The 23,845-nt window shown below is 43.5% G+C and overlaps 1 protein-coding gene across 1 annotated transcript; it reads right to left on the bottom strand.

Moving 5' to 3' along the window:
- Nucleotides 1-46: 46 nt before the first annotated feature.
- LOC149281910 (germ cell-specific gene 1-like protein) lies at nt 47-12,950 on the bottom strand. The gene is made up of 5 exons (XM_089498817.1): nt 12,650-12,950; nt 6,495-6,542; nt 2,131-2,283; nt 1,594-1,705; nt 47-338 (listed from the first exon to the last, which is right to left on the bottom strand). The coding sequence occupies exons 1-5, from the start codon at nt 12,948-12,950 to the stop codon at nt 47-49; spliced, it is 906 nt and encodes a 301-aa protein (XP_089354943.1).
- Between the last annotated feature and the right edge of the window lie 10,895 nt (nt 12,951-23,845).

Below are 23,845 nucleotides of genomic sequence, written 5' to 3'. Positions count from 1 at the left end.
AAAAATGTATATAACTCGCAGAATAAAATCATATAAATGAAAAACCCTAGCAGTATTCGTCGCGTTGTGTGTATGGAAAGCTGTTGGCGTTGCCGTACGGCGATGGCGTTTGTCCGGTGACGGGTAAATCCACGAAGCCTTCTCGGTTACCCTGAACGGCGTTGATATAAACGTCCCACACCGGCTGCGAAACGTCTTGATCCGAAACTTTTTGTTTGTTCTGTAAACTTCTCTCCAGGTTCCGTTTCCTTTGCTTGAATTCTAAAATGGTCTTCGTGTATCTGTTGATCGTGGTCACCGACGCGGCCATGCAGCAGGTGAACGAGCCCCACGCCAGGCTGCGGGGAGGAGATGACACATAAAACACATAAAAAAAGGATCTAAAAGGAGACAAAAATATTCATTAAGGGCCATGAGTTTGATCCTAAAATCATCTATATTTAAACCAAATACCCACCGGGGGTTAAGTATTTAGGCTACGGAGACCTACCGGCTTCCAGCGAGCTTGGTAGGAATTCCACGCTTGTTTTCAAATTCACTCAATGATCATAACCAAGTTATTATTCTTTATGGATTTATATGGCGCTATCTTATTCTGTAGCGCTGTACGGTGGGTTTGGTGAACTCAGTTACTATAAAGAACGCCGAGCGCGGGTTATCGATGAACGTCGGGCACTTGCTGGGTTCTTGAACGCCGTTTTCTGATCGGTCGGAAGCCGATGTTTTAATCTCCTTCGCTCTGTGCGTTTGAGAGACTTCTTATGGAAAAAAAGCTCCCCTCTTGTGTTTGACGATCAATTATTTCACGGACTATGCTGCAAACGTTACAACCGCCAAGAAAATCCTCATTCCCATTCTGGGGTAGGAAAGCGCTTTAGACGTCTTCTTGATACAGCATTGTTAATGTTACTTGAATGTTGGAAATGACTGAATGATCCACCGGGGCAAGTAGGCTTGGGTGATGGCTTCCAAGTGTTCTGAAATTAGAAACCTGCTTCTGCCGTTGACGTTCCGGTGGCTTCCATCCGGTTCTTTCTCAGGTAACATTTTCTGCCCAGCTACAGCTGATATTTCGTGTAAAACTCACATGACCTTTCCTTTAAACCAAACAATTATTTGCCGCTGATTTCACATCTGTCAGGAAACCTCACTACTCTCTGCCACCAATTCTCTCTGCCACAGATTTTGTGTATAAGCCACCCGCCAGCCACGAATATTCTGCCCCTTCTCAGGCTACTAACCAATAACCGAGACACCCACCTGCCAGCCATGAGACTACTTCATGTGAGAAGCAAAGCTGCCTCCCGTCAACTATTGGTTACTCTGCTAAATGTAGCCCTTTTCAAACTAAATGCAGCATTAAGAATATCATACGGAGTTCAGCTGAATCCCCAAACCATTCTTGAAAATTATTCTTACTATCCATTTATTTTTACTGGGAACACTTTAATTGTCATGTGACACAAATGTAGGCTCTGATAGGCTATTCTAAAGACATATGTGAAAAGGTACTTGCTAAACCTAATAGAGAGCAGTTATTGTCAGTGGAACGGCACCTTCACGCGTTGGTTTAGAAGATACAGGAACACCTACCAGTAAGACCAGCCGTAGTCCCAGTTCTGAGGTCTCCAGTCTTCCGGACCGAGATTGACCGTCATTTGGAATACGGTGGTGTACATCATGTGTGCGACCATGCCAAGCAGACCTGTCCCAAGGTAAAGCACAGGGACATACTTAACACGCATTATTCACGTGTTCACAATAATCACACAATTATCATACAATAATGATACAATAGTATGGTGTAATTCCCTCTGTGACCTGAAGGTGGCAGCACTGTTACCAGGACAAGAAACGGCATGACTTACGGGTTAACCCTTCACCAGCTGAGGCTGGGCATGTCTCTATATAAAGTGGTTGCGTGACTGATGCCCTCTAATGTAGATTACATGCATTATATGATATATGATATGTGCAGAGAAAGGGATCTGTCTCTCCCACGCCTGGGTTGGATAATCGGTTCGATTTAGCTCAAGATGATTAAAGAACCTAAAACAGGACATGTGTTTAGCAGTTTTACCCGTTGATGTACATTGACGTGGTATCATGTATAGGAACGGAATGCTTTACCTGATAACACAGTGAAAATAGCTGCAAACGCATTCAGCTTTAACCCATCAATGACCGATGTGTAGTAGCAGACTTCCACCGACATGAGGCTTACGCCGGTCAGTAACAAAGTGATATACAGCACTTCGGCTACGATAGACAGCCATAGGACACCTGCGGAGACAGATGGGTCTACAAAGTGGGATATGATTTATACGCCTGGGAAAGATGACAGCGGATCAGGGATTCATCAGTATCATGACATGAAAATCTGATTCGCTTTGGCTGGATGGGATCTCGGAAGCCATTATCTGCAAACCCTTTGTGCGCCAAAGCCGGTCTACTGCTGCGCTAAATCCCACCTGCCGTGGCGCCATCAAGTTGACCCAAGTTGGGTGCTGGACAACAATGTCATAAAAGGCCGGGCACAAGAAGTTATTACAATCAGGTTCTTGGACGGTTCTGCTAATGTTGTATGGTTCTAAATGGCTTTCTGTAATTCAACATGGATGCCTGAGGGTCCACCAATTCCATTTTAGTGAATAGCCAAGGTGCATATTCAATCAGAATGCATTCGTCATTTAGAAAAAGGCCTCTCAGAGCAATCAATGCCGTCGCTCCCCGAGAATCCTGGACACGGCTCTCCGACGTACATGAGGACGGTTTGCACCCCTCACACGTTTGTTCCAGGCTTTTTTCCCCATAAATTTCAGTGATTCTTGCGCAACGTGGGAAGCTAGATGGGATTACTAATTCATTTATTGGAAATAGAACGCTCTTAGCGTTTCCATGTAATAAAGTTGCACGTGGTGTGATTTGCTTCCATGTGTTAAGGGTGAGACACAAAGAGCCATGAAACTGTCAACCTCTGCTTCCCGATGCTAATGGATACAAAAGAAACTATTCCAACCGCAACCAGGCACCACACCAAGAAGACGCTTGGTAAAAGACATCCCTGACGGCAACTCAGCCCGAAGCAGCCAATGCTTCTCTGTATGTATTCCATGCCCCAGACAATACGGTTTGGCCTTCACGGGGCTTCATCAGTGAAGTTCAGATAACCCTGTAGAGGTTAAACCGCCAAAGGTCTACAACCCAAATCCACCGCTGTATAAGGCTATCAGGGTTATAATATAAAAAGTGATTCTGGGGCTAGTTGGACAAATGGTCTTTTGCCTATAATAGCCAGAAGAGCGATGCAATAATAGACTTTAAAAAGCTCAAAAGATTCATGAAAACATTTAGAAAAGTTTTTGAAATTCGCCCTATTAGACTTTTTTTTTTTTTTTTTACAGCCATTAGGTGGCGAACAAACTCAGCCTTTTTTAATTTAATTTTTTTTTTCTTGTTCTTACCCGAGCAGGGATACTAATTCTCTGGCCAGGAAATGACACATTTATTAATAGTAACAGAGTATCATTTTATCAGTCCGGGCGCCCCGCGTGCCAAGGCGCTGATCCGTTCATTTATCATTTCCAACGCTCTTATTTTCATTTACGGAAGATATATTAAATATGGGTCGGAGAAAATACATTGGATAGCTGATTTTTAAAAAATAAAAATAAAAAATTGAGCTTGGCTCTGAGTCTGGCATAAAGAACATTTGTGTTCCTCAATATATCTTGAGATACCGCAATATTCCAGGCCGTTACTGCCCTCGGTTGTCCTTCTCAACAACATCTTCCTTGACGTTATTTTATTTGATCTCCATAAAGCCTTTTATTAATAACAAATGTGTAGCAAGTAAATAATCAGGCTCCGAGGTTAGTGCCGTTAAGCTGTAACCCACAATAAACGTCTCCATCGGGTTTAGGGAATAAGGAAAGCTCGGGAGAATTGAGTTGATGTTACATTGTAACCTTGGTGAGATTTTTAGAGTTTAGGTTTTGACGATGGGGTGAAATCCCAGTAGCAGGTTATAAAATAACTGCCTTTGGGTTTAAACCCCTAAATACCAGATGAGAGCCAGGGTAAGCTTGGCGTTGCCGAGCGCTGCTCTATAGTTTGAACATTAGATTGTTCGTCGTGATCTAGAACGTCCAGACGTTCTGTAACGTTAATTGTAGCAGAGCGAGCTCTAAGGGCATTCATTCCCTCGCTGATCCTGCGGCGAGGGCGAATCTCTATGCGCTTATGGAAAGGGAAGGTATCGATCAGACCTTTTACCTCTTATCGATCTGCCCGTAATGTCATCACTTACAGGCTTGTCAGGTGGGTTATTTTACATGGGCTCTGCGTAGCCATTCTCGGCTTCCTTCCCTTGTTTCAAAGATAATTCGTGGATTTTGTGCAGCGGCAAGAAGAAGGAATTCATTTTTTTCCCTGGGTCTTTTTTTTTTTTTTTTTTTTTAATGTTGGTCACCATCAAAAATCAGAATAACCAACTGTGCCGGACAGATCTTTGCAAAACTTGGCATAATCAGAAGGATTATCCATTGATTCTTAAAATGCATCAAAAATAAAAGTAAGCGTCTGTCTGAAGTTGGGGTCAGGAGCCACTTCCAGGACCTACGTTTGAGGTCAATGTTATCTTAATCAATCGCCATGGATGTCCAAATCAAACTCTTGGTGAAAAGTTGGAATTAGAACACAGGCCAAAAAAGTCAACGTATCACAATCTATACACTAGATAGAGGAGACATGTGACCCCCCAGGCCAACCGAGCCGTGTTTCATGACCCACCATAAAGTAGCGGCTAAAGCTCCACACTTCCCTCGCAAACCGGCCAACCTTGTGTGACGAACGACGAGCGAGGTCCCAAAACATGGAGGTTTTGAGGTTGAAGGTCATCAGAGACGACTGTCAAGGAGACCGAGGAGTTTTCTTATGGAAGCATTGTATGAAAGTATCTGGTTTTAGCCGAGGTGGAGGTTCATAAGGCGCCTTATTTATTCCCAGAATAAGATGAATAGTTGGATGGATCCGCGATAGAAACCGCCGCGCGATCTGTCAATGAAGACGAATCACACGGGCGCTTTTCGTTACCTCCGAGGGCTCGTCACGCTCCCAAGACCGGCAAAAACTAATACACAGAAAGATGGATGTTCCAGCGAGAGACCTACGAGCCATGATTATGCTATTTGCTGTCTATCAATATAGGGCTACATTTCCATTTAACCTTTTGTGTGCCTTTTATCCTCTTTCCGCGATGGAAATTTTCCACTCCCGGTTTTATTTACAGAGAGAAAACACGTACAGAAATCTTACTGCATCGGGGGGGGGGGGGGGTTATTGATTTGGCTGTTAGTGCATCCCAGATACAAAATGTTACAAAGAAACCTACAGTAACCGTTCTCGATAAAAAAAAAAATACCCCACCGATTGGCCCTTATTTTGGGCGCTGATGAGATCCAGGCTGCTGTGATGAGCGAATCTGTACCATGGTACTGAAATGATATGTTACAAAGCTAAGCTATGTCTCCTTAATCCTTTTTATTAAACAAACATATCCCGGGAGCTTGACTCATCCCTGTATGGTATTTCAGCTGGAGCTCGGCGAACGTAAACCGCCGCTCCAAACTGGCAATAATAAAAGGATAAATCATTTATACGGAGCCCGCGTGCAAACGCATCGCCCTACAGGTAAGGCGGCTCTGATAAACTCATTTATTCCTTTTGGAAATTGAAATTAACCATGAGATTCCCACATTTTTTATTCTTTCATCAGATTTTGTATCTTCGGACACAATGTTTCAGCTACCGCTCTGCGGTGGATCCGATATAAGGCTTGGTTGGTCTATGATTCCCGGGGGGCACCCGGCTCCTCTTTATTTGTTTAATATATTATTGTACGGGGATAAGTTCACCTTGTAATAGACCTGGATTTTGATTCCAACTTTGTTTTTGTGAAGTATTTGCCAAAACCACCAGCGAGGGCGTGAAAAGAGCGTTAACCCGGCTCCGCAAAGCGGTAAAAGTGGCTTTATCTTTACGTATCGGTCTCCAAAACATGGAGATGACACGAGGTGGGATCATTTTAGGGTAAAAACCTGACCATTGCATACTCTTTTCGTGGGTAGGAACACCAGCCACTTCAAGCTGGTTGGTGGTCAATGTAACCAATACTAACGGCCCCTGGGCCGTGTTTGGTAGAACTTCTCGGGTTGACTCCTTTTAATAAAGTCAACTGGGACTGAATCCAGAGAAAATACCGAGCTAAACTCAAGCCAGATCCAGATCATTTTTTATGAGCTTAATACTAAAACCTGGACTTTGTAAACGACCACCGAATAAACCCAAGTTTATCTAAAAAGCCAGTTATCAGCAAATATTTCCATTCAGCAGCTTAAGGGTTACACAAGCAGTAAGCAAATATAACTAAGAAATACAATGAATTTCACCCCAATGTGTATCCAGCGATAAAATGTCAAAATAGAATGATTTACCTCGATCCGCGGGGGGCGTCAGCGCGATGAAACTCCGACACTTTTCGCCTGAAAAACACAATTACGTTAGAAATGCAGAAAAGATCTTTTTGTATAAAATATAAAATATGCATTCAAATAAAACATAAATTTGGGTGGCATGGTATCTGCACACGAGGATAACGCAGAGTGCCCGCAAGGCTTTTTTCCGATAGAATAGCAAATACTATGCATTAAATAGCCCCCCTGTAATGAAGCATTTTACAGTCTTTATTTAACAAAGCCCCGCGTTTCATATAACAATTTCCCTGATATTATTGCCAGTCCTGCGATTCTCTTGGCAAACAGACCCTCCGGGGCACGATTTCCAAAGGTCGCTTCATTCTCAGGAGGATATTGCAGATCTCATCGGCAAACACGGCACATGGTCATGCATACGCGACAAAACACTATTTTTAATGAAACTTGTATTTATTTTACCATATATATATATTGCTGTACTGCCGGCCGGAAGCACTTTGACCTAAACTGCGTTGTTACACATAGATTCATCTCATAAAATTATTTGTGCTTTCAGCAGATTATATTTTTTAAGCAAATTATTATTTGGAATTTGAGGTCATTGATGACATCATAACGGGGGGCCCTCGGTCAGGGATAGCAAGGCACCCTCAGGAGATGCACTTGCTACTTGATGCGCAATTGACATAAAGTAACAGAGCCGGGGCCCCTCGTTACTCCGCTTCTATGAATGTAGATGAATTAATATTTAAACAGAATGAGGAACTCGTCACCCTGAAGAAAGTGTGATATATATATGATACACGCATACATGTAGGCACACACACACACACATACATGTACACACACACATACATACACACACACATACATGTACACACACACACACATGTACACACACACACACACCCATGTACACACACACACATATGTACACACACATACATGCACACATTGTGATAAAAAGTTATACTTACCTGAATATTGCTGGTGCCAGATTATTATTATTGTTTAATATAGCGCCATCATATTCCACAGCGTTGTACAATGGGATCCTATGGATTCCCAATATGGCTCGCTGAGCATTACATTCATGCGCACACACCCAGCCCTACAACACTGTATGTGCCAATGGCGTGTATGAATTCTATGACATACCGGAGTGGATTGTGAAACGCAGACGACCCGGCAGCCATGTTTGTGACACCTTGTGATTTTTCAGGCACACATTAGAGCGTCTCCATACGAAGGTGCTGATCACAATCAAAAACATCAGCCGCGCTCATGCGAGGAGATCCTGACAACCTTTACGAATGGACTGGCAGAGACCGTATGGGGGGCTGCGTATGGCAGGGCGTTTTACAGCAGCTGTAAAGTGCTAACTGTGCTGATGTCAAAAGATGGCCATGTGGGGCTAGTCCAGGTCAAGGCAAGCGCTCATCCTAAACAGTGACCCCTTCTGTGCACCAATACGCTAAACCTGACTCATTTTATTTAATCTACAAAGAGCAGAAGGCGCAGCGAGCGGTGTTTCCGGCACAACGTATCTCCTGTGGTTTCACCGCGTGCCACCATCTGCTCCAGAAACCTGTCCTTTACCCAACCGCTCTCTCTCTCTCTCTCCCTCTCCCTCTCTCTCTCCCTCTCCCTCTCTCTCTCTCCCTCTCTCTCCCTGTTTATTTTAGTCATATTTATGGCCGTTTCAAGGATGCGCACATTCATAGCTTTCTGAAACGCACGCGAGGCTTCTTCTCATCTACATCCCCAATTTGCATTTTGAGCAGAAATTTATAGACAAAGAAACAATTTGCATTAAAACCGGTCTTCTCAACCATGAAGTTCACACGAAGCCTACAGGTGCATTAATCCCGCCGGTCCACTCCTTGCTCTCTCCTTTAACTAAGATCAGATCACACGGTGGGTAACAGAATATATAAAAATATATGAATATAACAATATATATATATATAGGAATAAAACGGAAAAACAAGATTCCTGTTCCAAAGAAGTTTCAATCAAGAGCTGGTTAATGAGACCCACAAGGAACGGAAGGAGGGAGAAATAACGAGTGTAGACAAGGAGGGATGTCTGAGTTTAATTATTTTAATTATCAAGCTGGAGAGATCTACACCGCAGCCATAATTATGTCTAATCTATTTAATTTACAATTAGAGGTACCTTGTTTAAGCAACTGACAAACAAACACAACAGAGCATGAAGGTAGGGTAAAAAAAAATGTCCTCTCTTTCTTCCCGATATTTGTTACTCAAAGAGCTCGAGGTGTCAGGGTTATCTGTAAATTTAAGGTCACATTTAAGAACTTTGTATTTTGGATGCCTGGGTCCACCCCAAACACCCTGAAGCTAGCCCCCCCCCCTTAGTGCACTTTAATGAGTGGCCCATCCAGGCTGCCATTACACACTCACATATCGAACGGACACAGGCCACATTGTCATCATACCGGGGAACGTATCAATATCTTCTTTACAAGAAAATATAACACCATATTCAAGTCTAAATCACTGTTCATCTAGATGGTCTTCCATGTGAGAAGTCCAATGGGTCTTCTCAGAAGCCCACCAAAGAAGCCCAATAGTTCTTCTCAGAAGCCCACCAAAGAAGCCCAATAATTCTACTTAGAAGCCCACCCAAGAAGACCAATGGTTCTTCTCAGAAGCCCACCAAAGAAGCCCAATGGTTCTTCTCAGAAGCCCACAAAAGAAGCCCAATGGTTCTTTTTAGAAGCCCACAAAAGAAATCCCATGATTCTACAGATTAGCCAAATGGGTTTCCACTTTTAAAGGTTTGTCAGCACTAACGAAGTCCATAAACTGCTTGCGGAGACTGTGTTAAGGATAAGGAATACAAAATCGCTCATGTCTACAAACCTCACACTCTAGGATTAGGATCCATTTGTTCTTCCGGGTAGACATATAACTTTCACAACTTATACATACAATAGATGTTTTATTGGTGTTTAGGTCAGCATCAGGGCTTTATATCTTAGAAGCCATAACTTGATACTTTAGACTTGAGAAAGATCCCAGTAGGATCGAAACGTTGCCACTGTTGGCGAAATAAATAAAATTTTCACAGAATCTGGAACTTGATTGTTTTTTGTGTTGTAACTCGACACTTTAGGCTCATGAATGATTAATTTTTGGTAAACATGTCATCCGTGGCAGTTTATTATAGTTCCTGTAATCACGATAAAGAGGTTGATATGTTTGACAAACTGAATGAAGAAAACGACAAGGTGATTTCCCGTTTGATGCGACACAACTTGGCATTTTATACGACAGAATATCCGTTTCATGTCACTTTATTCGACATTGCGCATTGTGTCACATCCCATAAAACGCTAAAACTTTGCTGTGAGATTCATTGCTTGTCTCTAGAAGGAACATGATTTATGTAACAAGATCATTTTCCATAAAACAGAAGACAATGCGAGGTCAGCCCCTTCCATGTGACCTCAACAGGCAGGGGCATTAAACATGCGCTATAAGACCAACGGATGACACCAGCACATGGGGTTCAGGAACAGGAGAAAACAAAAGCTGTTCTCTTTAACAAGTCCATTCAGATGTCTGACCAGGTCAGGGCCGAGCAGACACTCGGTTATATAATCCAAAACTAAAGTCCTAAACCCAAGGAACATGAAGAAGGTGAGTGGGAGGAAGGGCGGATGGACCTACTACACCAACTCCTTGCTGAGAGGGACCTCTAACCATTCCTGATCAGGTACCTTCTCTACATCCGGAGCTGCTGAACGGTTAACACTATGGCGGAGTCAGTCGCAGACAGATTTATGAGCAACCTGGCTCTGAAAAAGTTACAAAATCCATGAGTTTATGGAAAAGTGCTTTTTATTGCATTTTTCTTTTATTACTCTAAAAAAATCAATGTTTTTTTTCTTATTTCACTGTTATGTGGCTTTAATATTCTGCGCTGCGGCCACTATGTATCAGAGAGACGAGAGCTACGCCGCGCTTAATTACATTATTCTGCTGGACCCAATTCCATTGTTCTGCTTCGTGGCGAACAAACAATATATAGATTTTTCTCCTTTGGAAAAGGTAGATTTCAGTGAGGGATCATGCTGCGTCTTCTCACTAAACAGAACCTAAAAGACAAGAATACAATAACCAGCTCCAGGGGTTTCAAGTGAATTTCCCAAGTGCCCTAATTCTTCAAGAGCGAAGTCTATAATCCTTTGCTAAATGGTGGGACGCTACGACGGCCCGCACTATGAATTATATGAAACCGAGACGCAAAGGCACATAAAAGCTCCATTATTCCGACGTTTAAGTAGGAAAAACGATCAGAAAATGAAAAGCGCCAACTTATTAATTTCCCTGAAGCCTTTCAGTAAGAACTTGAAGACGGACAAACGTGTAACATTGTATCGTCCAACTCTACAGCCTTATGGTGGGGAGTCCAGCTCCAGCCTCCCACTCCCGGCCAAAGAAACAAAAGTAACCCCTATAGTTACAGTTTGGAGATCTTATAACAACTCAACCACAGCCAAAGTGGAACAACACAGACAGAGGAGCCCGTCAATGCTTAGAAGATACCTGTCCTACCATGTGCTGCACCATAGGAACCCAAGACACCCTTTACTGTAAGTTCAACTTTTAGAAATTGGTGGCCCATGGGTTCTATAGAAGACCAGCGGGCTCAGTCTGGCTGTCCTCATCGGATGATCTGGATTCTTTTAAATACCCCGGGAGGTCCTGCCTCTGAGAGCCCCTCCAACTATTATCAGCTACTTAACGAAAACACGCGAGGAGCTCAGACTCGGCTTTCGCATCATTTATTCAACAGGCATTTTCCTCTTTAAAGAGAAACCGGAAGATATCTCCAAACTTCTGATTATTTAATGTTTTCGGAACGCATTTTATTATCATAAAGTATTGACTGAGTGTAAACATCATGGTGATTTGTCATGTCTTCATTTAAATACATGGGGCCGTTGTAGAGCTCTATGGAATATGTGGGCACTTAATCATAACATACAATGTAACAGTGACATTTAATAAAGGGGCTGTGTAATGACCCCCACCCCAGAGGCGACGGTAATTTTAATAATTTATGGTTCCCAATTCCTTTCCTTTCTATCCATCCGGCCACCATAAGTGTTGGCACAACGTAAAATAAATATGTATATGCCAACTGGATCAGTGAGATGGCACCAAAGCGCCAAGAATTGAGTTAACCCTCAGGTTGCCAGGCATGCCAAAGCCCAGCGTCATTTTCAAAATATTAACTAACTCAGCTTAATCCCAGGAAAGCACTTGGGTCTCAACGCGTCGCTTTAATGGAATTAGAGAGCTGAAAACACTCGCTCTCAGCAAATCCACTTTCACGCTTAGTTTGCTGAGGGACAAAACTGATCCTTGGGAATCAGCACTCCATGGGTTAAAAAAGGCATACCGTTTCTACCAGTCCGACGCTGATTTAATGTGTTGCACCAAAGGGTTAAAGGCTCAGAGTATCATTAAAACAATGCCCGCTTCGTACAGGATTACATTTTCTCCTCGTTTATTCGCATGGAAGCCACAATTTTTTTGGGTGCTTTATTTTGCACCAAAAGTCTCAGTTTTATGACCATTAATCGGCAACCAAGTCCCTGCGTCGTGGCTGGAAATTTCCAGTCCCCCATCCACCTGTGACCAGTAAGAAACCTGATTTCCCATTCACTCTCCTCTATGACGAGTACATTTTTCTGTTTGGTGGCGACGCTTGTCTGGATGTCTCCGAACGGACCCTTTAAATGTATAATAGCTCTACCTGGAGCCCGCAGGGCACCTAAACTTATAAATACACAGAAAACGGGAAAACAAATTCAGATATGGGGTTTGGTAAAAAAAATTACTAAAAATAAAATAATAATAATAAATAAAATAAAAATATCGTGTCATGGAGAGCAGATAAATCATTCAGATGATTAGAATTTCACGATATCTAAAACATGTGTATTGGAAAGATATTATGTATCAATAACCAACGCTTCGGGTCTCAGACCAGAATTCGTGGGCTTCTAAGAAACGATGCAGAACCGTTCCGGCCGACCGCTCCACGTCGAAACGGGACCAGAAAAGGGTCTTTATTATACCCCCCCCCCCCCACCGACGCATCCGATTCCCACTCACCGTCTCCGCTGATGTTCTCCTCGCACGAGTACCATATTCCGGCGTGAAAATGCCGCTCGATGAATTTATCGTCGCCCGTTTCCCACGTATACTGAACCACGTTGCTGCTGCTGCCGTTGGAGTCGGTGTTGTTGAAGCGGATGCAGAACGCCGGCTTCTCTCTGGCTTTCCCCGTGCAGAAGGGTTTGGGAACTTTTCGGATTCCCTCGCACCAGTAGCTGCTGCTAAAGGCGGTGATGGAGAAGAGGAGGGAGAGGAAATTCAGTGTGAGAGCCACCGTCGCTCTCCGCCGTCTGTCCATTCCCCCGGCTCTGATACGATCTGCCGGATCTTTAGAACGGGACACAAATACCCCCGGCACCTGCCTCCCCTCTCCTTCAGGGACCCTTCATTTCCCGGCACCCAATGGGAAGTCCGTGCTGAACAGCGCCAATGAGCAAAAAGCTGTCAAAGAGATAACGGCCGGGAGACTGGAAGGACGCGTCTGCTAAAATGTCACGATGGAAGGAGAAGCTCCCATTCATTCAGGGACGGCGGAGGGGGGGCGAGAGGGGCAATTACCGCATCCAAATATCACAGGATCTAACCGGAGAGGGAGGCTGATGGATCGAGGCGGACAGAGAAATGGGATAATTATCCACTTAATTGAACATACTGAATATTTCCAAACATTTACAACAGAAGAAAAAATGGATTTTCGTTCAAATATCCTAAATCTCAATTTTTTTTTTTTAAACACCCAATGCACAATAATTTATACACATTTTTTTTTTTTTTTTTTTTAACGTTTTGCCCTTTTCTGCTTCCAAAAATTAAAACAAAGGGAAGATTCCCCCCCCCCAACAAATAAAATGATGCACGAAGAAACCTCCCAGTTGAGGTGGTAGGACCATTATAACAGCTCCTGAGCAAGAAATGAAACCGAATATTAAAGACGTGCTTTAAAAAGACACACAATTGGTAAAAAAAAATGATAAAAAGTGATTTAAAGGCAGGTCTTTACAGCTGCTCTCTGCTCAGCGAGCTGGGGGCAGAAGGCGTTAAACCACCCGATTTATTACCATATAGGCATAACCGTAACATATGGGCCGCGTAGCGTCACCGTAACACGTCCCGGCACGAGCGAGCATTAGGGGGACGCGCTGCGCCCGCCAATCATTTCAATTAGGCCAGATGTTTCATTGTTTAAAATTCAGACTCCGACCTCCATTCACGACATAAAAAGGAAGCAGGGACTTTATGATGCAAATCCCCCGGCCGAGGATCCGCTAATCCCCCAATTAGCCCCACGAGCCTGGTGCCCGCACTACTCTCAGCCGGAGGGGGCGGCATTTTTAGCACCACCATGTTGGGGGCCACGAGCCCTCCTTCAGCCCTAAATAATAAAAGTATTTCCGTATTAACCCCGAGTGACAGAAAGATGGAAGATATTAGAGATAGTCAAGAAATCACAGCCCGATTCCTATTCACTAAGCGCAGCAGCCCGAGATGCGTAGATCCGGGTAGATAAAAGATGTAAACCCAACAAAAGGGGCGTAAAGGCTTTTATTTGAAAAGAAGAGACATTTTTAAACAAAAAACTGTGGGGTCAGAGGCTGAGATGGAATGGAAGGAAGTTTTACTTTCCTGAGAGGGTGGTAGATAAGTGGAACAGCCTCCCAGCAGAAGTGGTAGAGGGTAATACAGTGAGGCTATTAAACATGCGTGGGATAGACATACGGCTCCTGAATCTAAGACGAGCCCAACGACTGATTAAGGTTTGAGTCTTTACAGCAGGAATAATGGGCAGACTAGATGGGGGCCGAATGGGGGCCGGTCTGCAGGAAGAGTCTGTGTTTGTATGTAATCTGGGCCACTCAACCAACGTAAAGTTCTGCTGATTGCTCCAATCTACCATCTTGTTTTTGTCCAGAACCCCGGTGATTGTTTGTCGGTTGTTTGTCGAGTTGTTGGAAATCAGAATGTTTTAGCGGACGGCGCGTTTCTCGGAGACGTTTGGCAATCAGCCCGGATTATCCCAATTTGCCCTTTGAAATGTTCCTGTTGATTGCTCCTCTCTTAGCACTCGCTGGTCCTCTCGGAGAAGAGACGCGGAGAGTTTGTAGACTGCGTGGAGGATCAGAGAACGTGCGGCTTGGGACAGTTTGGAGGAGATGAGACGGCTTATTTGGGGACAACTTGAAGACACCGTGTCCAATAACGCTCCCAATTACCGCTCTCCAAACAGCCGACCAGCTCTCCGGAAGAGATGTCTACATTTTCCCAGGTAGTCTCTGCAGATTCGGTGCGACGGCTCAAAGCTCCCCCCGCCTTTATTCAATCTCTTCAACCCCTTAATCCACTCCCTTTTAATCCTGTTGTGTTGGTCCGCAGAGAGGTGATTGAGTCAGAAATCCGCTCGTATAACTTTTATAAATCGGGACTGCCGGCCGCTCGCGACCCACCAACGGTTAATAAAGAGACAGGCGGCTCGGATGCCAGAGGACGAGTAATTGGAGACGCTTCCTCCGAGACAGGCGGGTGAGCGAACCGCAGGTCACGGGTTTAATGAATACATCAATTGCCCCCGTTGGGGTCTGTTGCGCTGGTGTATTTATTCACGTCATTCGTCACACTTCATTTTTATCGATGAACACCATTCTAGCGCGTCCAAAAACACAACGCCCCCCCCCCCACCGCCGGTAACAGCGACCGCCGGTGATGGGGCCGTGGTTTATAATGTAAAAGTTTCAGATCAATATATAGAGCTCTCAGGGAACCGTTCGTCACGGAGACAAATAAAAGATTAGAGGAAAGGAGGTCTGAGCCTTTGAGATGTGAGATGGCTTTGGAGATTGTTACATTGTTACGTTTCAGTAAAGAAGACCTTTAATGACTCCATCTGAATATGCGAGGATTATGAAGGAACGAGGTCCGCGTTACTGCCAAGAGCGAGACGGTCTCCTTTTCGGATAACGTCGTATTCCTCACGGCACGTTGGGTGGCGAGATCGCGAGCCCCCTCTTTCCGCTGTATCAGGACTATTGATCGTTTATCCCAGACAAGACGCACACAAATTAACAACACAGATGGGAACACGGTACCGTACACGCAATCCACACGTGATATACAAGGGCAACGTCTCGCGTGTGGGTGAAATACGGCAGGAAGGGCAGGTATCCAGGTTTAACGCTTCTAACGAAATATCATCTTTTGGGTGTTAAACAGGTCACTGGAAAAACGGCCCCAAAAATGTTTTCCGATAGAGGGTTTCCAAGCTGCCCGGGCTGAGCCCCCGAATCCCACCAAGACATTTAGAAGACAGTTACCAGAAAAAAGTACAAAATGCGGCAAAATAGTAATTAAACTGAAATAAGGAACTCTATTAATCGCAACCAATTACTCTGTAATAACACTTTTTTTTTTATCTGTCTGACTACAGCTGCCATAAAGTTTCATTAAAGCCAATAAAATACTTTATTTTAGCCAATAAAAATACGCTGGATTAATAATAGCGCAGAGCCGCGATTTCCCCTCGACTCCGTATTTATGCTGAGAAACAGAGGATTTAATGTTCATGTTTCAAACATCCTTTGTCAGCAGCAACTTTTTATTTCCCTAATCAAAATTTTTTTTTCCACTTGCTGACGCTACAGAAAACGGACAAACAATGAAATAAACGACAATAGGTGATGATGTCCCCGAACAGAGGTGAAAGTCAGGACACCGCATAAGAAGTATCACCGAAATGTCATCCTATTAAAGATCTGCATGCACTTGACAAACACAATAAAACTGCAGACAATCTTTCAGTTCATTGTAAGAATTAATATAGGAAAGGATCATAGGATGCCCCCGATCAGTGGTATAGTCCTGTAATGGCTCCACCCCTGAGGAGCTGAGATTTTTTTTTCTTACGTGTGAATCCCAGCAGGAACAGGTCACGTCTCACGAAAAAACATTATCTTAGCGCCATCTACCTAAACTTTCCAGATACTGACAAAAAAATTGTCTCTAAATAGTACAATTTTGTGCACTCCTAGAATTAATCAGAATGTGTTTATGTTCTTGTTGCTTAATATAAACGTTGCGTGCAAGATTGTGTCTTCCCTGAATGTGCTTAAATTTTGCTTTCCAGGAATACATTTTACTAAAGAAGGAGAGAATTATAATTTCCACTTATTCAGAAAAAGAAGTGAATGTGGAGGAATAGAAGGGATGACAAGAAATGGGAGTCTTCTTACGGGGTTCCTCGATTCAAAGAAAGGGCAGAAGGCCAACCAACTTTATAATGTGTGATAAATGAATCCAACGGGACCACTAAATGGTGCGCAGACCCCAAAACTCCCAAAGGAGAGAGACTATATTAAGTATTGACGTGTGATCAGATATATCGATCGTCCAGTCCATTGCTCTAAACGCTCAAGACCTTCATCGCTCAATCACCTTCCCCGCAGAGAAGAGTAAAAGAGGAAGGACATTCAATAAAATGCCAAATATTTCAAAATCTATCCACGCTCCGGCTGTTAAAATGTATTGTCCTACGCCATAAAATTTACTACAATTTTCATGGCAGATTCATTAAAATTAAAGTTGGTGCCAATATTTCTTGCCTTATTTTGATATATTGTGTTTTTCAAAGATATGGAATTTTTCCAGAGCGATGTTTGGTTATTTAGAGATGACCAACCAGGAGAGTTTACAGGGTCTAGGCTGCTGGCGAAATAGCTAATAGATATGGGAGAAAACGCCATCAACGGGACCCCAACCGTGAAGGATACAAGGTGGTTCCTGCAGAAGGCTCCATGCTTAGTGGCGGAGATTTGGAAGGAGTCAATCACCTCTTGGGAGATGTAGGTCTTCTACCTCAGAAGCTGGTGTAGGAAGGAGGGGTTTGGGTTCATGGAGAACTGGGCCGACTTCTCTGTCGGATACAGGCTCTACGGTAGGGACGGGCTGCACCTCAATGGGGAGGGTGCAGCTGTGCTTGGGGAGAAGATGGTCAGAAGGGTGGAGGAGTGTTTAAACTAGGGAAAGGGGGGGAGGGAAACTACAATATAGAAGGGGAAGATAGTGTAGATAGAGAGCTGGGGCTTATAAATGTACCTGGGGGTGGAGCAGAGGGAGGGGTTATAATAGTTAATAGGGATAGGCTTCATAGGGAAAAAAACCATACACCTCTAAATTGTATGCTTACTAATGCCAGAAGTCTGACCAATAAAACTGACGAACTGGAGTTAATAATGTCTGAAGAAAATTATGACATAGTGGGTATAACAGAGACATGGTTGGATGATAGCTATGACTGGGCGGTTAACATACAGGGGTATAGTCTATTCAGGAAGGATCGGAAAAAACGAAAAGGGGGAGGAGTTTGCCTTTATGTAAAGTCCAGCCTAAAGGCCACACTGCGGGAGAATATATGTGAGGGAAATGATAATGTGGAGTCATTATGGGTAGAAATATATGGAAAGAAAAATAATAAAATACTGATCGGGGTTTGCTATAAGCCACCAAATATAATGGAAGCAGCAGAAGATCAATTATTAAAGCAAATAAACAAGGCAGCAAATCACAATGAGGTGGTTATTATGGGGGACTTTAACTATCCCGACATAAACTGGGAAACCGAGATCTGTGAATCTCATAAAGGAAACCGGTTTCTGACTATAAGTAAGGATAATTATCTGTCCCAAATGGTACAGGACCCGACCAGAGGGGGCGCCCTACTGGACTTACCGTATTTGCTCGATTATAAGACGACCCTGATTATAAGACGACCCCCCAAAATCTGAATATTAATTTAGGAAAAAAAGAAAAGGCCTGAATATAAGACGACCCTAAAGGAAAAAAGTTTTACCAGTAAATATTAATTCATGTAAACTATTTTTTTTAATAAAAGCTATGATTGAGAAAAATATTTTTTTTGTTTTTATTTCTTGTATTTTCCAACCTGTCCCCCAGTTACGCACATCTGCTTGCCACTCCAGGCTTGCCACTCCAATATGGCACTGTGGCCCATGATATGCCTTTTAACCCTCTATATGCCACTGTGCCCCATGGTATGCCTTATACCCCTATATGCCTATATGCCACTCTGGCATTTAGGGGGTTAAAAGGCATATTATGGGGCAGAGTGGCATATAGGGAGGTATAAGGCATTTCAGGAGGCAGAGTGCTCTATTAAATGCCCCCTTAACGCCACTCCAGAAATGCCCTATGCCCCCATTTAACACACACACACACACCCTATACCCCCATTTAACTAACACACACACGCACACACACTCTCCACCCCCCCCCCCTCTCAGCCCTCTCTTACCGGTGCTTCCAGCCGGGGCAGCGGGTTGACGTCGCCTTCCGCTGCAGCCGGAAGGAGGTGGAGTTGGCAGCGGGGGTTTGTATCCGTCCGTCGCGTATACTTTCCCCGGCTGTCAGAGATCAGAGGTGCGGTTCCGGTGCGGGGAACTCTGATTTCTGACAGTCGGGGAAGGTCTACGCGACGGACGCAGACAACCCCCGCTGCTAGCCACACCTCCTTCCGGCTGCAGCGGACGTTGTCTACGCGGATCGCGTAGACGTCAACCCGCTGTCCCGGCAATACAGCAGGAAGCACCGGTAAGTGTGTGTATGATGGGGGGGGGTGAGACAGGAGGATCCAGGTCCCCTGCAGCGGTGCGGGGGATCTGGATCTTAGTCTCCTAATCAGACCTCTATTTGAGGTCTGATTAGAAGACGACCCCGATTAGAAGACGAGGGGTATTTTTCAGAGCATTTGCTCTGAAAAAAACCTCGTCTTATAATCGAGCAAATACGGTAATATTAACCAACAGACCTGACAGAGTAACTAATGTGCAGGTCAGGGGGCATCTAGGAAATAGTGATCACAATATGATGCATTATAACTTGTCCTTCAATAAGGGAACTCTTAGAGGAGCCACAAGAACTATGCACTTTAGGAGGGCAAAGTTTGATCAACTAAGAGAAGCCCTTAACACTGTAAATTGGGAAAATGTCCTCAAAAACAAGAGTACAGACGCTCAATGGGAGATTTTTAAGGATATCTTAAATTCTCACTGTGAAAGGTACATACCGTATGGGAATAAAAGAGTCAGGAACAAGAGAAAAGCAATGTGGATAAATAAAAATGTAAAGGGGGCAATAAATGGCAAAAAAAGGCATTTAAGCTACTAAAACAGGAAGGCAGTGAGGAAGCACTAAAAAGCTATCGGGAAAAAATAAAATATGTAAAAATCAGATAAAAGCAGCAAAATTGGAGACAGAAAGACTCATTGCCAAAGAGAGTAAAACAAACCCCAAAATGTTCTTTAACTATATAAATAGTAAAAAGGTTAACAATGAAAGCGTTGGCCCCTTAAAAAGTAATGAGGGAGAAGTTATAGACGGGGATCAGGAAAAAGCTAATCTATTAAATATATTCTTCTCACAGAGGAAAATGAAATGCCAGGTAATATACAGCAGGATGAGATAAATGCCCCAGTACATGTCGCCTGTCTAACCCAGGAAGAAGTGCAGTGCCGCCTAAAAAAAATCAAAATAGACAAATCACCAGGTCCAGATGGCATTCACCCCCGCGTTCTAAGGGAGTTAAGTAATGTAATAGACAGACCCCTATTTCTAATATTCAAGGACTCTATAGTGACAGGGTCTGTTCCCCAGGACTGGCGCATAGCAAATGTTGTGCCAATATTCAAAAAGGGGACAAAAAGTGACCCGGGGAATTATAGGCCTGTTAGTTTAACTTCTGTTGTGTGTAAACTGTTTGAGGGTTTCCTAAGAGATGCTATTTTGGAGAATCTCAATGAAAATAAGTGTATGACTCCATATCAGCATTGGGTTTACAAGGGATCGGTCCTGTCAAACTAACCTGATCAGCTTTTATGAGGAGGTGAGCTCAGGACCGGATCGGGGTGAATCGCTGGATGTCATATATCTTGATTTTTCCAAAGCATTTGATACGGTGCCACATAAAAGGCTGGTACATAAAATGAGAATGCTTGGGCTGGGGGAGAATGCGTGTACGCGGGTAAGTAACTGGCTCAGTGATAGGAAACAGAGGGTGGTTATTAATGGTACATACTCTGAGTGGGTGACTGTTGCTAGTGGGGTACCACAGGGGTCAGTTTTGGGTCCTATTCTTTTTAAGATATTTATTAATGACCTTGTAGAGGGATTGCATAGTAAAGTATCAATCTTTGCAGACGATACTAAGCTCTGTAACGTGGTTAACACAATAGAGGACAGCGCACGATTACAAATGGATCTGCATAGGTTGGAGGCTTGGGCTGGGATGTGGCAGATGAGGTTCAACACAGATAAATGTAAGGTTATGCACGTGGGGAAGAAAAATCCAGGCTGGGAATATGTATTAAATGGGAAAACACTGGGGACGACTGACATGGAAAAGGACTTAGGAGTTTTAGTTAACGGTAAATTTACCTGTAGCGACCAGTGTCAGGCAGCTGCTGCTAAGGCAAATAAAATCATGGGGTGCATCAAAAGGGGCATAGATGCCCACGACAAGGAAATAATTCTACCCCTGTACAAGTCACTAGTCAGACCACACATGGAATACTGTGTACAGTACTGGGCACCAGTGTACAAGAAAGATATAGTGGAGCTGGAGAGGGTTCAAAGACGGGCAACCAGAGTAATAAGGGGAATGGGAGGACTACAGTACCCAGAAAGATTATCAGAATTGGGGTTATTTAGTTTGGAAAAAAGACGGCTTAGGGGGGACTTAATAACTATGTATAAATATATAAGGGGACAGTACAGAGATCACTCCCAGGACCTATTTATACCCAGGACTGTATCTATAACAAGGGGACATCCTCTACGGCTGGAGGAAAGAAGGTTTCTACACCAGCACAGACGGGGGTTCTTTACAGTAAGAGCGGTGAGACTATGGAACTCTCTGCCAGAGGAAGTGGTGATGGTAAACTCAATAAAAGAGTTCAAAAGGAGCCTGGACGTGTTTCTTGAAAGCAATAATATTACAAGTTATGGATATTAGATTAATAGGGACAGAACGTTGATCCAGGGATTTATTCTGATTGCCATATTTGGAGTCGGGAAGGAATTTTCCCCCTGGTATGGGGCAATTGGCATCTGCTTCATAAGGGTTTTTTGCCTTCCTCTGGATCAACACAGTAGGGACACAATATGTATATAGGTTGCACTTGATGGACTTTGGTCTTTTTTCAACCTTATGAACTATGTTACTATGTTACTATGTTACTATGTTACCTAGGGATGTTCAGTAGAACAGGGTGAAAAATGGTGGAGTGTAGTACTTTCTGCCTGATGGAAGCTTGAGGATGATGATGGAAACTGACCGTCTCTTCTCTGCTTTCATAGGGTCTTTGTCACCATGGGAGATACCAATGAAAGGAATTTGTGAGGTTCCTCTTGTAGCTTCAACAAGGAGAATTTTCACTTTTTTGTTACTGGCCTACGATACCCGAGAGCCCTTAGTCTTCCCATTCTTGTTACGCGTTGATGTGAGTTTCCACTAATCACTAATAATCGTCAAGACGGAACGTATTTATTCGCGTATATATATGCTCCATTCCAAAGAGCAGGGATTTTATTCATTATACGTTTACAAAATAAGGCCATTTAATGCACAAGTTTATGAGCGGTAGTTAACACGTCCAAATTCTTAGAGAGCAATTAAGAGAGCAAGGCATGGGAGTACGCGAAGGCCAGAGTGTGCTCATAAATCCCGGGTTTTAGATCAATTTCTGGCTCATAAAGTGCTGGAAACATCTGTCTGTTACCATTTCATTGCACAGATTCCATTCTTCCTCAAAGCGGGCGACAGACACCATATCCCAGGCCAACAGGCCCTTATATAATAATTGTAACATTTATAAAAAAACTAGAAAAGAGGACAGCAAAGAACGAGCTGCGAGAATCAGATTATCTGTATTTCTGATGTGCGCTGGATTAGCTCATATTAAAATGGGTCAAAAGATTCCAATCTGCCCTCATCTTAGATGTTTCTGCATTTTGCGTCAACACGACAGAGGTCGTCGTAATTGTGACTTTTTAAATTTATTTTATTCTGAAAGGGAACCTTTTTTTTTTGGAGATTAACTGGTTTTGGTACAAAAAAACCCCAAAAAACAGAAAAGAAAATGTCTCATAATACTGCATCAAGTATAATATGCGAGAGACGCGCGTTTCATTGTAGTCGATCCAGATGGAAACGGACCATGACCTCGTCTTCATATCACAACATAATGGAGTCGGCAGAAACGCGGCACCCCCCGACGCACGCAAAAAAACACAAAATTAGCCACAGGAGAAAAAGTAGCAGAGACTCCATTAGGTGCCTTTGTGTAGTTTGTCCTTCGCACGCTCGGCAGCTCCATTCTCTGATTTTCCTATTTATTTCCTTTTTAAAAAAAAGGAATTTATTTTTCTTTTATTTCTCTCTTTTCAATGGCATTATTTATCACCATGGCAACCTTCGCGGATTGTTCAGACTGTGAGGGACTGTCATTATCATCACACACATGCGGGGACGCATTAAAGGCCGCGGGGTTACTGAGAGCCTCTCGAAATTAATTTACAATCATTACTCATTTTATTGTTTCATTTATTAAATTGTCAAATAATATTAATAATTCAATTAAAAAAGTGGCGTTTCACCGGTTCATAGATACCGAGCGGAAACGCGGCGCCGTACGAGATCTCTATAAATGGATCTATGTTTGTCAATAATAATAATATATTTGGACAAATCGCTCCGACCGGGGCATCGGAGGCAGAACAGGACAACGCTTCGTCAATAAACATAAGCTTAACGAGGGAGACGGCAAGGAGCGGAGCCGTTAAAGACCGGAAAGCAGGCGCCAATTAGCAAAACGCTCTTTGCCAACAAAAAAAACCAGCTGACTGGTCCTTGAGAAGCTTTTTCGTCGATCCGAAGCGCCTCGCGTGAAAACCTACGTGTATAACGAGGAGGATGACATCATACGATGACAGCGCTCGCACCGGCCCGCGGAAACACACAGATTGGCCTCACTCGACGTAGAGAACCAACGGCTGAGTCGTCCGTGGTAGAAATGATATCATCGGCCGAGCCGTGAACTGTTTCTTTACATTTTTCACAAATTTTTTTTAAATCAAAATACACACAAAAAACTACTTTGTATTAAAATATTTAACTCCCGAGCGCAAAGCGGA

Source organism: Sceloporus occidentalis, unplaced genomic scaffold (assembly GCF_023333645.1).
Source record: "Sceloporus occidentalis isolate IW3139 unplaced genomic scaffold, rSceOcc1.0.p SCAF_126, whole genome shotgun sequence".
Lineage (NCBI taxonomy): Eukaryota > Metazoa > Chordata > Lepidosauria > Squamata > Phrynosomatidae > Sceloporus > Sceloporus occidentalis.
Note: the sequence above shows the minus strand (reverse complement) of the source record. Positions and strands in the feature narration are given on the sequence as shown.